The sequence below is a fragment of the Populus alba genome, chromosome 10, assembly GCF_005239225.2.
Source record: "Populus alba chromosome 10, ASM523922v2, whole genome shotgun sequence".
Classification (NCBI taxonomy): Eukaryota; Viridiplantae; Streptophyta; class Magnoliopsida; order Malpighiales; family Salicaceae; genus Populus; species Populus alba.
In genome coordinates this window covers 10,827,254-10,842,536 of record NC_133293.1, presented here as the reverse complement: position 1 = coordinate 10,842,536, position 15,283 = coordinate 10,827,254, and the positions used below count along the sequence as shown (strand labels likewise).

Sequence of the window (15,283 nt, the reverse complement as noted above, 5' to 3'; positions counted from 1 at the left end):
CTTGGTGTCATTTAATGATGATAGATTTTAAGAAAATGAGACTTTGGTCCCCCATATATCTTAATATGCGATTGAGGACCCTTTTTACTGTAAATTGACGACAGAGGTCCAAACTACAAGGAACGAGAGACCGTGCACTTATAAAATTCTTTTATTGATCTTTTCCCTTCAGAATTTTTAGATGGAAGAAGGACAAACTATCACACGTGTCTAGGTGTAAAGTAATTTATTATAAGCAGTTTAAAGGAATAGGTTTGTCGTTTAAATGATTTCATTGTTGACGTGTACATCGTTTTAAGGACAACATTTGAGGCAATAGACCTCCGCGTTCTCGTCGAGAAAACTCTATCCGTTTGTTTACGTGGTTGCTTCTGCGTTTGAAGCAACCACAGAAAACATAATATTTGATTACATCAGAAACGCAATTAAAATTTAGTGGGCTCCATGACAATTCACGTTTTGAACGTGATTTTTGCGCAGCAGCTCTAAGCTGCTTTTTAAAGTTAAGGTCTCATGTGCACAGTGCAATCACTTGCACTGTTTGCGTGCACAGTGCAAGTGAATTGCACTGTGCACCCGAACAGTTGCACTGTTCGCATGAGGTTTTTTTTTTTTTTTTTTTTTTTTTTTTTTTTTTTTTTTTTAAATATGTTTATTTTCTATACATTTTTTTTAAAAAAGAAAACTAGTTTAGAATGAATTAAATTTACTTGTATTGTCATGTAAACAATATTTTGTTTCCTGAAAAACTAGTTTAGAGTGAATTAAATTCACTCACACTATAATATCAAATCAATTTTATTGCACGCTCAAAAAATTATAGAAATTATAGTTCTTGTCGGATGAATTTTGTACGTAATTGAATTGTAGATGGTTTAACGGAATAATAAAAAATATTTCATATAAAGTATTATTTATTTCATGAAATAATAACAATAGTTAAATATACAACATTTAAATTAAAAACCATCAATATTAATATATATATATATATTTTTAAAAATTATTTTATAATTTTAATTTCAAAAGCATTCTTAACCAAACACATTAAACTACTTTTTATTCAACCTCAATTTCAACCACAGTTTTAACCAAACACCTATTTTTTCAAACCAACCTCAATTAAAAGTACTTTTTATAAAACAACTTTTTTCAAACCACAACCACAACAGCTACCGCAATGCCAAACACACTCTTAGGCAATGCGTGCAACTGTGGTTGGAGAGTATTTTTAGAAAAAAATAATTTTTTTTTATTTTAAATTAATATATTTTTAATATTTTTATATGATGATGTTAAAAATAATTTTTTAAAAAATAAAAAATATATATTATTTTAATGTATTTTAAAATTAGAAATACTTTAAAATATAATTATTACCACACTTTCAAACAGTCCTTATATCAAATATATTTAACTATAAGTTATAAAAAAATATTATGCAAATAGTGTTCATGTTAAGTATTGTTTTTTTAGCATATGTTTTAAAGGCACACATAATTGATACTATTAAAAAATCCATTTATATAATTAATTCATTTATTTTCATAATTGAGTAAAACTATATTCCATAATTCAATATCATCGATTATGTAATTTAATTGTGCTATTTATATAAATTAACACGAACCACACGTTAGAGAAGCCATCTGACAAGGCCAGTAAAATATATTATCAAATTAATTAGTGAGATGGCTTGAAGGAGTCCAAACCATTTCTTCTCTCATGTCGCCTTCCAAATTGAGATGTAGGGTAAATGACTTGGAATTTCAATCTAAGTATTGAGAACCAACAGCTGGCAACTTGGCTCGGCTGATGAACTTCGCCGCGGGGTTGCCTTCTTCTTCTTTTTTTCCATGAGAAATGATGTTGAGGTATCAACATCACAATCATGTTTTTCTAAAGAAAAAAAAGGTATTGTAACTTGATTTATAGATTTAATTAGATTAAATAAGTTGATTTTATTTTAGTTAAACCCAAATAAAAAGTTAAAAACAATAGATAAATCAAATTATTTTTTCAAACAAATGGTTATAATCATTTAAAAATAACTTAAAATTATATAAAAGATTTATCTCAATTCATAACTCATTAAATATAAAAGAACAAGATATAATAAGAAAAAAACATAAAAGTTGATCATAATCAACCTGAGTTATTATAACAAATCTATAATATCAAGAATCAAGGTCAATCTCAAATATTTCATTAAATTTATGGCTCAGATCATGAGATTAAAATAACCTCATAAAAAAATTATAAAGTCTATTATAAAAAACAATTATGCTAACTTTTCAAACTCAGGTCATTAAAGTTGAAACACTATATCTAGAAAAAACATGAAATTAAATTCTCAATCAATCAAATACTGAATAATAGAATTAAAAAAAATCTAAATTATATATATATATATATATATATATAAATATTCAATTAAAAAAATAAGAATTGAAGATTTGAATGGTGAAGTTAAAAAAAAATTAGCAAAAGGACCTAGAAAAAAAAAAATTAGCAAAAGGACCTAGAAAAATCAAAAGAACGAGGATTAAAATTAACATAAAAATAAAAAAAAATTAAAAGGTGAAATTAAAAAGAATAATAATATTTATAAAAGAACCAAGAAAAAGATGAAAGAGCATTTTTTGATGCTAGGATGCGCAACATGAGATGCCCAAAAGGCGCGGGCGCTTCCATGCGCCAGTGAGTATGTTCATGTAACTCGCTTTTTTGTTTGTTTTTAAATTTTTTATATTTAGTTAAATATCAAATTACCTCCAAACTGACTTAATAATATCGAAAAAAAAATTATTGTGAAAAGATGAAAAATTTCCTTGACTCCAATTTTAAAATATTTTTTTTAATAATATTTTCATCGTTTCATTATACTTTTTAATTATTTATTATTTTTATATTTGATTAAATATCAAATTAACATTGGGTTGAAATTATAATAATAAAAAAACTCATTATAAAAATACTCCTTAAGGTAAATTTTAAATTATTTTGCTTGAAAATCATATTTTAGTTGTTTTACTACACAATTAAAATGAGAAAAAAAAAATTATTTCTCCAATGATTAATTTAATAATAATCAATGAATCATGGAAAAAAAAAACAATATACTTGAAAGCTAATGTTAAATTTTATTTTAGTGGAGAAGAAAATTATAATTACACTGATAGAGTTAACAATATTCGAATCTGGAGGTAAAATATTTTTTGAAAAGCGAATTAGGTTTGATATGGTTGTTGCCTCACCCATCCCCGTTGTTTTCGGCATGTAGCAACTTGAAAGGAAAGAATCATAGGTGTTGGTGAGTGGTGGGATGCCAGCGCAATGATCACGAGCCCACCATTATTACTTCCTACCGGTGGAGTCAAACTGCTTACTTTGTTCATCGGACAAGTATGGTCTCGCAACCTCCGCTACGCTACGCTACTGCTCTTCACCACCAGCATATTTCTCCATCCAACAACTTCTTCTTCTCAACTCAAATTTTGTAACTCTTTTTTTGGTAAACTCCCGTTTCAAGTCTTTGATTAAAAAAAATAGTGATGATGTCACTTGGCTACCGTAGAGCAGCGGTATGCTAATAAAGAAAATTAACCAGCACTTGGCAGTTTATTTTTACGGAAATCATGAAGTCGGTCCAATTATACGAGTCGGATAGATTTTGAGCCAGTTTGATGAATTTTATTTATTTTTGAATTTTTAATTTTATTTTACACGTTTTATATGTTTTAATTGGTAAAATTATATGATTTAACGAGTAAATTTTTAATAACCTTGCCCTAGGCTGTATGCCCGATAAAAGTTTGGCACTGAGAACAGAAGGGCCTCTTATCACACAGTGTGTCAAAGAGGGTATGAAGACGAAGCTTTTCCCTGCGGACACTCGCAGCTTCTATGAATCGCTATATATATCATTGTGCATTCCATCGCCCTCTGTGGATCAACTCATTGAGCCTCCGAGGTTAATTAAACAAATTTATTTTCATCTCAGTTAGAATATATAGTCAATTTAGTGGGATATAGTGTCGAAGACTTTGGTTGGTGGAGAAACTGACAATTAGGAGGAGAAACGCTCATTTTAAGTAGATCCCATATAACCTCATATATTATATGCATAAATTAAGCTTGTAAAGCACCTTTTACGCATCGATTGCCCTTCCATGCTTTTTTGGAATCTTAAATTTTCACTCTTTGTTTTATCAATTTATTTGTTAGGTAAATTTCGACAGTAAATTGTTAGGATCATCGAGCTCTAAGCCTAGTCGTGGAATAATCTCTTTTAATTTAGCTACCAGAAAATAGCCCAATATTATAGAGCCGGGATTAAGCCCAAATATATGGCTTTTTTCTTTGGTGGTGTATGGCGGAAGGGTGGTGAGAAACCCGGCCCAAAGGCCCAACCCTAGTGTTGCCAGGATGATAAAGCCTAAAGGCATTAATCAGATGATAATTAGTTATGAGAGCCACATCGCCAAGTAATGAAAGCAAATAGAAGAACTTTTCATTAAGGTATAAGGTAGGGCAGCTATAAAACATAAAACGAACGTAAAAATCCCTCCGGCACTCGATTTTTTACAATCATATCCTAGAGCGGACACGTGGAAAATTTGATAGCTATTCGATATTCATTTTGTAGTATCCCTAAAACCCCTCAAATTTACAACTGGGAAGCAGGATCAAGTCCATTAGAATGCCCCTTTTGCGGTGAGTGGTCACCAATAGTTCCAGTTGCCGCTACCTCCTCATTGTCGTCCATGAATCTCTTCCAGAACCAATGTTTCTTCCACACTCTCTCAGTCATCTCTTCAATAGGTATATTCTTCGTCTCCGGCAGCAGAAACACCACAAATATTGACATGATGAACACCCAGCTAGAGAAGAACAAGAAGATGCCAAACTTCAAAGTGCAGAGCATGGAGAGGAAGGACTGTGCCATAACAAAAGTGAAGATCAAGTTGACACAGACAGTGACGCTTTGACCAGCTGAGCGAGTCTCCAATGGAAAAGTTTCACTGGGGATTAGCCAACCTAGAGGCCCCCAAGACCATGCAAAGGCAGAGACAAAAGTGCACACCATCAAAACTACTAGAACTGCGAAACCACGATGAAGGTCATTAGAGGTGTCTGTAACCTTGATTCCCAGTATTATTGCTATTACCACTTGAGAGAAGAACATCTGGACACCAGCTTCCAATAAGAGCATCCTGCGACCTATTTTGTCCACTGAGTAGATGGATACACAGGTGGAAAGAACGTTGACAGCCCCAATTATAACAGCTGAATAAAGGGAAGCATCACTGCCGAATCCCACGGTGTTAAATAGAACCGGTGCATAAAACATGATTGCATTGATTCCTGTGAATTGCTGGAAGATCTGTTGCAACAGTGAATTAAAGATCATCAGGCAAATCTTTGGAATACAAGTTAATGAGGTATTACGGATACCTAAACTGGTGAAAACTATATGGTATGATTGAAAGCTGAAACGTGCTTTTTAATTTGTTAGGTTAATCAGGTCCTCATTATTATGCTCGGCAAGTATCATAGTGAATTCAAGTTGATACATATTGCAGTCTAAATGCCTCTTAAATTTAACCAAATTGATGGAACATGTCATTTGCAGTTTCCATTCATTGAAAAGTACTGACCTGCAAGGCTATTGTTATAGTTAGTTGGGGCCAATTCCTCCTCTTGAGGAGATTTCTGAAAGGATGTTTTACTTCTCTTGCCACTCGGCTTGCTTCAACAAGCTCCAAGAACTCTGGTTCAATGTTATCTGTACCACGAATCTTTCTGAGCACAGTTTTTCCTTCATCCAGGCGACCACGCTCAATGAGGCTGTTAGGGGTTTCTAACACCAGGAGAGCCCCTGCGGTTAAGAGAAGTGCCGGAAAACCAGCCAAGCCCAATGAGAGCCTCCAACCCCATCCTCCTTTGATTCTGTTTAGATAAGGCACCCCGCAAATATAATTAACAAATTAATAATTAGCAGCAAAAGTAAGAATATAGCCTAAATTTGTAATAGTCATCCTAGTTTCATGTGGCTTGTGACGTATATAGGGGGATGGCATCAGGCTATAGGGTAGCACATCAGATTTGCACAAATGACAAGTATTTTGATTGTCATGGACAAAAAGAAACTAAAATTAATAGGGGGGGAACAATTGGAGGTTGACAATTGAGATTTATCTTGCTTCCTCATGCTGTCGTGCAAAGATTTCATCTTCTTTTAATTTTTATACTTAAGCCAAACCACTCTCATATTGGTCCTTATCAGCCAGAGATTTTTTCGTCTCTTGTTGGTAGGTAAGGAAGTTGTTGATCTTCGATTATTTCAAGCTTAATCCTTAACCTTAATGTCAACAGTGGAGCTGTGGATATATAAGTTTTTTTAGTATATTCGAATAAAAAAAGTTCCCGAGTTCTAAGTTCTAACACTTCCTGCCAAGTGATTGTCTTTCCAGCCCACACGTAATTTGATACCAATATGTAGAAAGAAGTGGTTATAATATTGCAAAGGGTGACTATTCTACAATCGTGTTTGTTTTCTCTTTATAATTTATGTTATTGCAATAAAGTAAGGTTGTTGGAAAAGAAGACTTACTTTGCAGTCCCATAATTGACAAGGTTAGCAAAGAGAATGCCAATGGTCACATTAAGCTGGAAGAGTATGTTTAATCCTCCACGAATTCTTGTAGGTGCTATCTCAGATAAAAATAATGGCACAGCCTGTCATGTATTGAAATTGAGATCATCAGATATAGTAAACAAAAGACAATTTTAAGTTTCTATCCAACTAATGTTCAAACTGTTGAATCGGAATATGGTATTGCACTATCAAAGTAATTAAAAAAATATATAAACGACCCCCTGTCTATTCAATTTTGACTTTAGGACAGCTCTTATGTTTTTACATCAGCAATAATGTTTTCCACACAAGCCGTTGAGTTTAAGGTCCAAGGATAGGATAAACAATTCAAAAATATACACACCACACAAGCTATGACTAGCAGTTGGAAAAAAAAATAGCGTAGGGTCTACAGCCTGCAGCCCCTTCAAAATCACGTTATTCAATAAAAACATTTAAGGACTTTTCAAAGAAAATCATTATTTAGGCAAGAAGCGAGATACAATGAACATCAAATGGCTAGAATGCATTTAAACTATCCATACTTGTCATATGACACTTTCAACGATCAAGCCAAAAAAGAGAGAGATAAAAGGTCTCGATCAAGTGTAAGAACATCAAATGGCTAGAATGTATCTAAAGCCAGAAAGATGACATGTGCTCGTCAGGCATTTTGATTTGATGATAAGCTCCTATATTTCATCCCGTAACTATCACCCATCAGTGCACGAAGGATTACGTTTGTGAAAATTATACATGGCACAAAAAGATTCGTAGACATAAAAGAAAATTAAGAGCCTATCTCAACACTTTGACTAGCAAGCTGACTTGTCGATCAGAGAGCACCTAATTGGTGTTTTTACAGTCTCGTAAATTGCGCAATCGATTAACTACCAACTTTGAAAATGAAATTGTGTCGGCAACACATCAGGACATTGATAGGCCTTTATCCTCTGCTTAATTAAACTCCTGAGATTGGATGCCTCCCTCAGAAACCACCTTTAGCCCGCTATTCATAATTCAATTGTCACGTTAAACTATTGACTCCTAAATATTTGAGAAGCGACAATTTAAATGCACGTGATTGTTTTATTTTTCAATTTTAACCAGCTAGGTGTCCAAGATTCTTTGACTAATCAAATTAATTAATTTTTAAAAGCAATAAATTATAGAGATAAATATAAAAATCTTACAAACTGACATAGCAGAGCAGATGGTGTAAATATACGAACCTGATTAGCAAAACCAACTCCACAGCCAAGTAAAACCCTGCCAATAATGAGCATGGCAAGGTCTTGAGCAGCAGCATTAATCACCACACCAACTAAAAAGAAAAACCCAGCAATCAACATGGTTGGCTTCCTGCCTAGGTTTCTAGTAGTCCATGATGCAAAGAAAGTTGCTACCAAGCCAGCCAAGTAAAGCGATGATGTGAACATTTGCAAGTTCTGATTATCGTACTTGCAGTAATTGCTGTTAAGATTGGGATCCTGGGTTTTCCCATAGACTTCTGGGAAGAATTTTTCCAAGAAATCGGGCATTGCTGTAACACCACCTGGTCGTCGTCATCATCATCATGTATTAATAACGTATCCATAAATTAATAACATCTAATTTTTTTATATCCAATTAAACAATAAGGATCTTAAAGATTTCAAAGAAATAAATATTAAAGGGCCTAGAAGAATTTTTAAAAAAACAACTAAATATAAACGGGGTTAAAAAAATAATTTTATGAGGAAATAGTGGTGGCGCGTCCTTGGGTAGCAAAATCAGTCACGGGAAAAACTTTACACTTTGATTGGTGTTTGAGTAACGATACCAACCACCAAACAGTGCTCTCTCAGCTGCCAAAACTGCAGCAACCTCTCTCGAGCACGCCAACGGTTAGGATCACTGTATTTCCTAAAGTACCCCAATTAACCGGGGATATTATAGTAATTCTGAAGGAAACAGAACCTTCCCATCTGTTTGGCGGGACTTTCTGCAGCCACCCTCTCACCCTTTTGGAAAATATACACAAACTCTAACTTTAAATGTCTCAGTTAATTTTATCCATCAAGAAGTTTTCGCCTTCAAGTCTAAAAGAGATTTAAGCTTTTTTCAGGAGATAAAAAAAATGAAATCAATGTTGTCCAAAGAATGCACAGAAACTTCTTAGTAGAATTGAGCATGCTTTAAGAAAAAAATGAAAAGGAAATGAAGAGTTAGGGGAGGACGGAAGGATTAATAACCTGAAATCCCAACGTCATAGCCAAACATGAGGCCACCAGTGGCAGCCATTATGCAAGAAAGGATGACGATCGGAGTTATCTTCGCCTCAAACTCCACGCCTCCGGCCTTCGCAGGCGCAAACCCTCCGCCAGGCATGATTAGCTAGGAAACAACACAATGAACTCGAAGGGAAATTATTAACCCTTATCAGAAGTTACAAGAGAGAGAACTGAAGAGGAGGAGACTTGATTTTCTGTTTCGTGCAAGTAATTATGAAATGGATTAGTAAGGTACAACGGAGCTGTCGTTAGTTTATATAGACGCACGAGAGGGAGCTGGCAAAATCAAAATGGACTGTGCGTCTTCTGATGCTTCCACGTGGCGACTTAGATCACTCTTTTTTTTTTTTCCTTCTACGGATTGCAAGTGGCTGGTCAACGAAAGACTTTCAAATACCATACAGTCACAGGTTAACCACAGCATAAGTAAACTAATTAATGAAGTCATTTTGATTTTCTTTTCTTCGTTCGTTTCTTGGAAAGATATGTTCGATGGCGGGCTTAATGGTGCCACGTAGTTCATGTGACATTAAATTATATCATATGTGATTGTGTTCGATATTACATGTGGTCGAAGAGAAAATATATATTGAATAATTGAAGGTGTAGGCGATGAAAAAAATCAACGGGGCTGATCGATCATTTGATGGCACGTTGGTCCATTTTGTTACGTGGGGTGATGACGTAATTGATTCTTTTGAGGATTTGATTAACATTTTAATTATTCTAAAACAATGGTTTGGCTAAGGGGAAAAAATGGATATGATTAGACACCAAGGAGGAATATCAGCTATTCCCTAGTTTTCTATCATATAATTAACGGTTTAGAGTCTGCGTGTTTAATAATTGACCCTATATCAAGAGCTGTAATGAGCTGTGAAAATAGAATGTAACTCCAAATTATGAATTTTAAACGTCACATTAATTCTTTAATCGGTGGTCCAATACAACCTTAAGTTTTTAAATTCCATGGTGACTTCATATATAAAATATTTCCTCCAAGTTATGAATTCTCCAAGTGTCATTGATTCTTTAATTTGTAACCATTGGTGGTCCATTCTCAATTCACATGGTGAATAAGGATGAGAAAATTAACTTAATTATTTGGAATATTCATAAAAATCAATTTAGAATTAACTAAATTGATAGCTTTTTAATTTTTTTTATATAATTTCAGTTATAATTTTTTAAAAAAAAAAAACTTTCATTATGTTTTCATTTTAAAAACCAAAACAAAATAAATCAAATCAAATCACATTAAAAAATTTAAAAAAATCATGACTGTTAAATAATTACATGTTAAGAATAGTATAATTTTAAAAACCCAGTAGTTAAATTGAACTTTTTTTATTCTTAAAAATATAAAACCGACTAAACTGGTAGTTTGGTTTGGTTATTGAATTTAATTTTGTTCAAGATTGTGAAAGGAAAAACTATTTTGGTTTTTTTTTTTTTTTTTTGTATAAATCAAGTCAAACCAAATCATTTAAACCAATATTCACCCCTAAATTATATCGTACTAATCGCAAAGCATGAAAATACAGTACATATCAACCTTTTTTAAAATGCCGTGATTTTGGATCTGGTTACGTGCGGTTCCGTGGCCAATGGCAGCAATATCGCCGCTAGCTAGCTTAGGCGAAGCACAAGCAAATGTTGAGACAATGCCAGGTTGCCCGTAAAATCAATTTGATTTCTCCACGTTTTAAGGATGACAGCCCGTACTTTAAACGGTGTATGACAATTGTACGAACAAAAAAAATACCAGTTAAATATTTTCATCTATTTTTATTTTATTTTGACATAAAAAAATAAAATAAAAAATATAAAAAATAAATTATCATTTATATATTTCTTGACCAGTAAAAAGTTCATACTTAAAATAAAATATTTAAAATATCTTATCATAAATATAAGACTTTATCACTACAGATCAACTAGTAAAATCATATCAAGTAACATTGAAAAAAAAACTTAAAAGCTCTTACAAAATTCTATAAATAAAAAGCCTCGACCTAAAATGAAAATGAAAAAAAAATCTTGGAGATACAAAATTTTATTTAAATCAATTATTTTAAACAAGAAAATATTCTCGAAAACTCTTAAACATCCTTTATCTACACTTGGAATCAACAAAAAACAAAATTCTATTGGATCAAACTCAAACATCTTATAAAAATTCTCCAACAACACTTTAAAGACGAATTAAATATATTCTTCAAAGTATTAAATTATAAAATCTCATTTCGTAATATATGTTCAAATTCGATTTCTTGCAAAGCATAAATATTGGTTTAATTTTATAAATAAATCAAATCATTATATATCAAATTCAATAAAAAAATAAAAGGATTGTCTTATTTTTTTGAAAGAATATTTTAAATAAAGATTATACCCAAGTATACTGCCTCTGATAAATCAAAAGTTTATTAAACAAACATTTTCACACACAAAAATCGAAATAGAAATTAAAAACATGTGGACAAAAACTAGATAGGAAATCAATTTGGGTCTGGCTAAGGCGCACCTAACTGGATTTGTATTCTGGGCCACATAGCTAGATTTTCTACACATTTCTTTTTCTTCTTGTTTTTTTCTCACGTTAAGAGCAGCTTTCGATGTGGATACACGTTTCGCCAGTTAATTTCAAATGGTAACGATATTATCCATAGAGAGCTTAATGGACGTGTCGATAGATTTTGAAGTCACCAATTTTGACCGGCCTGTAGGATTTCCCACAAGACGGCAGCTAGCAATTAAGGTTTGACCAGCGAAGCTCTTTTCTTCTGGATAAGATATTGAATGTTTAGAAACATAATTGTATCTGTATTTTTAAATAATTTAATTTTTTTATTTTGTCAAGAATTAATTTCCTTTGAATGTTTTGAATCATTTTAATTCGTTAATTTTAAAAATAATTTTTAAAAATAAAATAATATTATTTTAATATATTTTAGTATAAAAAATATTTAAAGAAACAATCAAAATATAATTTCAAACAATTTCCAGAAGGAGATAAACGAGGTGCAAAGAGCCCCTTGGATTGGCAGGCACGAGAAAGAAAGGTTTTTCTTGGTGCAAAAAGAGAGAAAAAAAGAAGGATTCCGGGGACTTGGCGATTGCAAGTCAGCAAACGGAAGGTTAGGAGTTAGGACCCTTGTGAACTTTCACGCGCGCGACTGCAGCCATCAAAAGAAGACTGGAGACACGAGTCAACGATTCTTATAGGGAACGTTGAAAACTATACTCACTATTGAAAGGCTCATGTACCAATCGGTGAAAACTCCAAGAGAATGGTTGGTGATGCCGTAATTTTTATTTTTTACCCAATCAAAAAAAAAATTAGATAGTTGAATAGGTTTTTATTTTGCATTAAGCTGCATGTATAATTGTGTTTCAAGTATTAGTTTTTGTAAGGCTAAAATAATTTTTATTTATTTATAAAAACTTGTTTTTTATTTATTTTATATGCAAAAATCTATATTATTATAGTTTTAACCATGTATATTTTTTAAAATCTACTTTTTTAAAACCACAACTAATATTATTTTTCTAAATCACAAGCACAAAAGTTATCACAATATCAAACAAAACTAAATACTCAGATTATTTAATCTCTTTATATTCTATTCATTGATATTTAACACATTTTTTTTTGCAACCCCTTATTGCATGTTTTTTATCGCTAGTTCGTAATATCTTTTTATTTTTTTAATTGATTTTTTTTATTATGTTGTTTTTAAATTGATCCTTTATAATTTATTTTGATTTTTTTTTATTGGGTTGTTATAGTCTCAAACAAACATCTCGATATTTGGTTGATACTTAATTTTATAAACACTTATTTTTTTTATCATAGCATTAAGTAAAAAATATTTTTTAAAAAATAAAATTTTTAAATCCAGTGAAGTCCACAATTTGGATTGCGTATTTAACAAGTTAAGTCGCAAAACCTGATTAATCCAATATATCACCGTCTTAATATATAAAAAATTCAATTTAAAAAAAATTAAAGTCAAACAACACTTTTTACTGATTGCTCAAGTTTCTTCCTGACACACCAAGTGAACTTGGTTATATCATAGCAACTCATATACAAGTTAATTTTAAACCTAGGATAGACAATGAGTTAACTAGATCGAACTGATTGAACTGATTTTAAAAAATCTATATTGTTTGAACTGATTGAATTGTTTTTCCATTTTTTTTTAAATCCCATCTTTCATTTTATTTTTTCTTATGGTTGAACTAATTTTATTCTTTTTTTCCAATTTCATCCTAGGTTGATTTTGAATTGATTTTCACAACTTGTTTCAGTTTACTTATGAAGTTATCATAATCTCAAATAAATATCTTGATATTTAATTAGTGTATTAATTTTATGAGTGTCTGTTTTTGTTAACATATCATTAAGTAAAAAATAGTTTTAAAAAAAATTATTAAACCTAATGGAGTCTATAATCCAAGTCTTGGGTTTAGTTGGTTGAGTCTCAAGTTGATCTAATATGTTTTTGTCTCAATATTAAAATAAATAAATAAATATTATTTATTTTTTTTAAAAGTCAAACTATATTTTTTATCAACTATTTAAGTTGTTTTTGAACAAGTTAACTTGGTTATGTTAAGGCAATGCTTACACAAGTTAATCTTAAACCTACTTGGGTAAAAAATTAGGTTGATAGATATTAATATTGATATGTTGCATTATATATTTGTAATAATAATACCTAATAGTTTTTCATGGTCTGAAAAAATTTTTAATATTCAAGTTTTTTTTTATCTTTTCCGCAACGCATTTCTGATAATAAACACCTATAAAAACTGTTGGAACGTGTTCTTTCTTTTTATCATCTGCTTATTGAAAAGTAAATAAGTATTAAAATGTTGGGTAGCAAGAGTTCAAAGATTACAACAACAGGGTAGACCTTAGTTTGGTGGGGAGTAGGTTTCTATAGGATATATACAAGCTGAGCGCGGGGCCATTGGGTTGGTGATATGGGATACGTGCACATGTGAAATGGATTTGTGGTGGGGTTAACTGCTACTGTCGGCAGTTGGGCTGATACTTTTGCATAATTTGCTTTATGCTTAAGGGCGTCATCCATTTTCCTCAAAAAAGAGAGGCAGGCCGATTACCTCCATTAATGAGCACTGAGAGAAAAGAAAGTCTTTTTCTAGAATCGGCAAAACACAACCATAAAAATCATGCATGGAGTGACCCTCCCATGGAGTAGAACTGTAGAGGTTTAGCACACCATTATCAAAGATGTTGCTTTTGAAGTTTAGCCTAATTTACCAATATGTGTTTGTCTTATCTGAACTGCGAAGCAGCTCCGTCGTAGTTTTTGGGATCGATGGAGGAAGAAATCCCCTCTCCACTCCGGAAGGATCGGCCATAATCGACCTCTAAATGAACTCACTTTTGCTGATTATTTATCAGAAGCTATTACCTGTTATACCAATGATCGGGAAACAACACTTTCGCTTTTTTCCTAGCAAGATAAGAGAACAGTTGGGCAGATGAGTAGATAATATGAAATATTATGTTTGTTTTCCTCTCCGCGCCGCCATGTTTTATAGCTGTTCTTGGAGCCAAAAAAGTAAAGCCCAAATCCACTAGGCCTCTTTGATTTTTAGCCAGGCCTACATTGTGAATCATGTGGGCCTGGTTTATATCTATTAGTTTCTGCGAATGTCATATGCCCCTCTATGCCAGGCAACACCTTAATTAATCCCCCAAATTTATCTCAACAAAAGATCTTAATTAGCCTTGGAGATGGTGGTTTAGGAGGGTGGTGGATTTGTCCCTGCAATTATTTTTAACCTACATCAAAACAATTTCGAAAATATAAAAAATAAAAATTTTAAATAAATTTTCTTAAAATGTTATTTGAAATGGAATTACAAACATAAAAAAAATAGAAAAAAAGTAAGAGCAGGTTGAAATTACCGTAATCATTAGAATAGAATATTTGAAGTTAATTTTATGATTATAAACTGTTAGGTACGGATACATGTAATGGTATGGACTGCAGTGCAGTGCCCTAATAAACAAGTTAAACTGCTGCTTATTAACTGTGAAGTAACCTTATTCCTCGTGGATTGATTTTATACGTAATCCGTATCGAAGAGTTCCATCATCACACATGCAATAAAATGAATAACCCTGACAGTACACGTGCTATGTTATATAGATATCCTGTTTAGTGTTGTGTTTATTGTTGTGGTTAAACATATTTTAAAAAAATATTTGAATTTTTTTAATTTTAAAATGAATTTTTTCCTTGTTGTGGTTACACTGTTGTGTTTATTTATGCATTAAGCCTCTCAAATGGTTAATTAAAAATATCTGTAAGCTGTGCTGAAATTC

At 31.9% G+C, this 15,283-nt stretch overlaps 1 protein-coding gene across 1 annotated transcript; it reads right to left on the bottom strand.

Annotated features, from left to right (window-relative positions):
* Positions 1–4,491: 4,491 nt before the first annotated feature.
* LOC118046609 (sugar transport protein 13) lies at positions 4,492–9,143 on the bottom strand. The gene is made up of 5 exons (XM_035055598.2): positions 8,875–9,143; positions 7,873–8,195; positions 6,617–6,741; positions 5,661–5,952; positions 4,492–5,386 (listed from the first exon to the last, which is right to left on the bottom strand). Exons 1-5 carry the CDS (start codon positions 9,008–9,010, stop codon positions 4,670–4,672), a joined length of 1,593 nt encoding a protein of 530 aa, XP_034911489.1. The 5' UTR covers positions 9,011–9,143; the 3' UTR covers positions 4,492–4,669.
* Between the last annotated feature and the right edge of the window lie 6,140 nt (positions 9,144–15,283).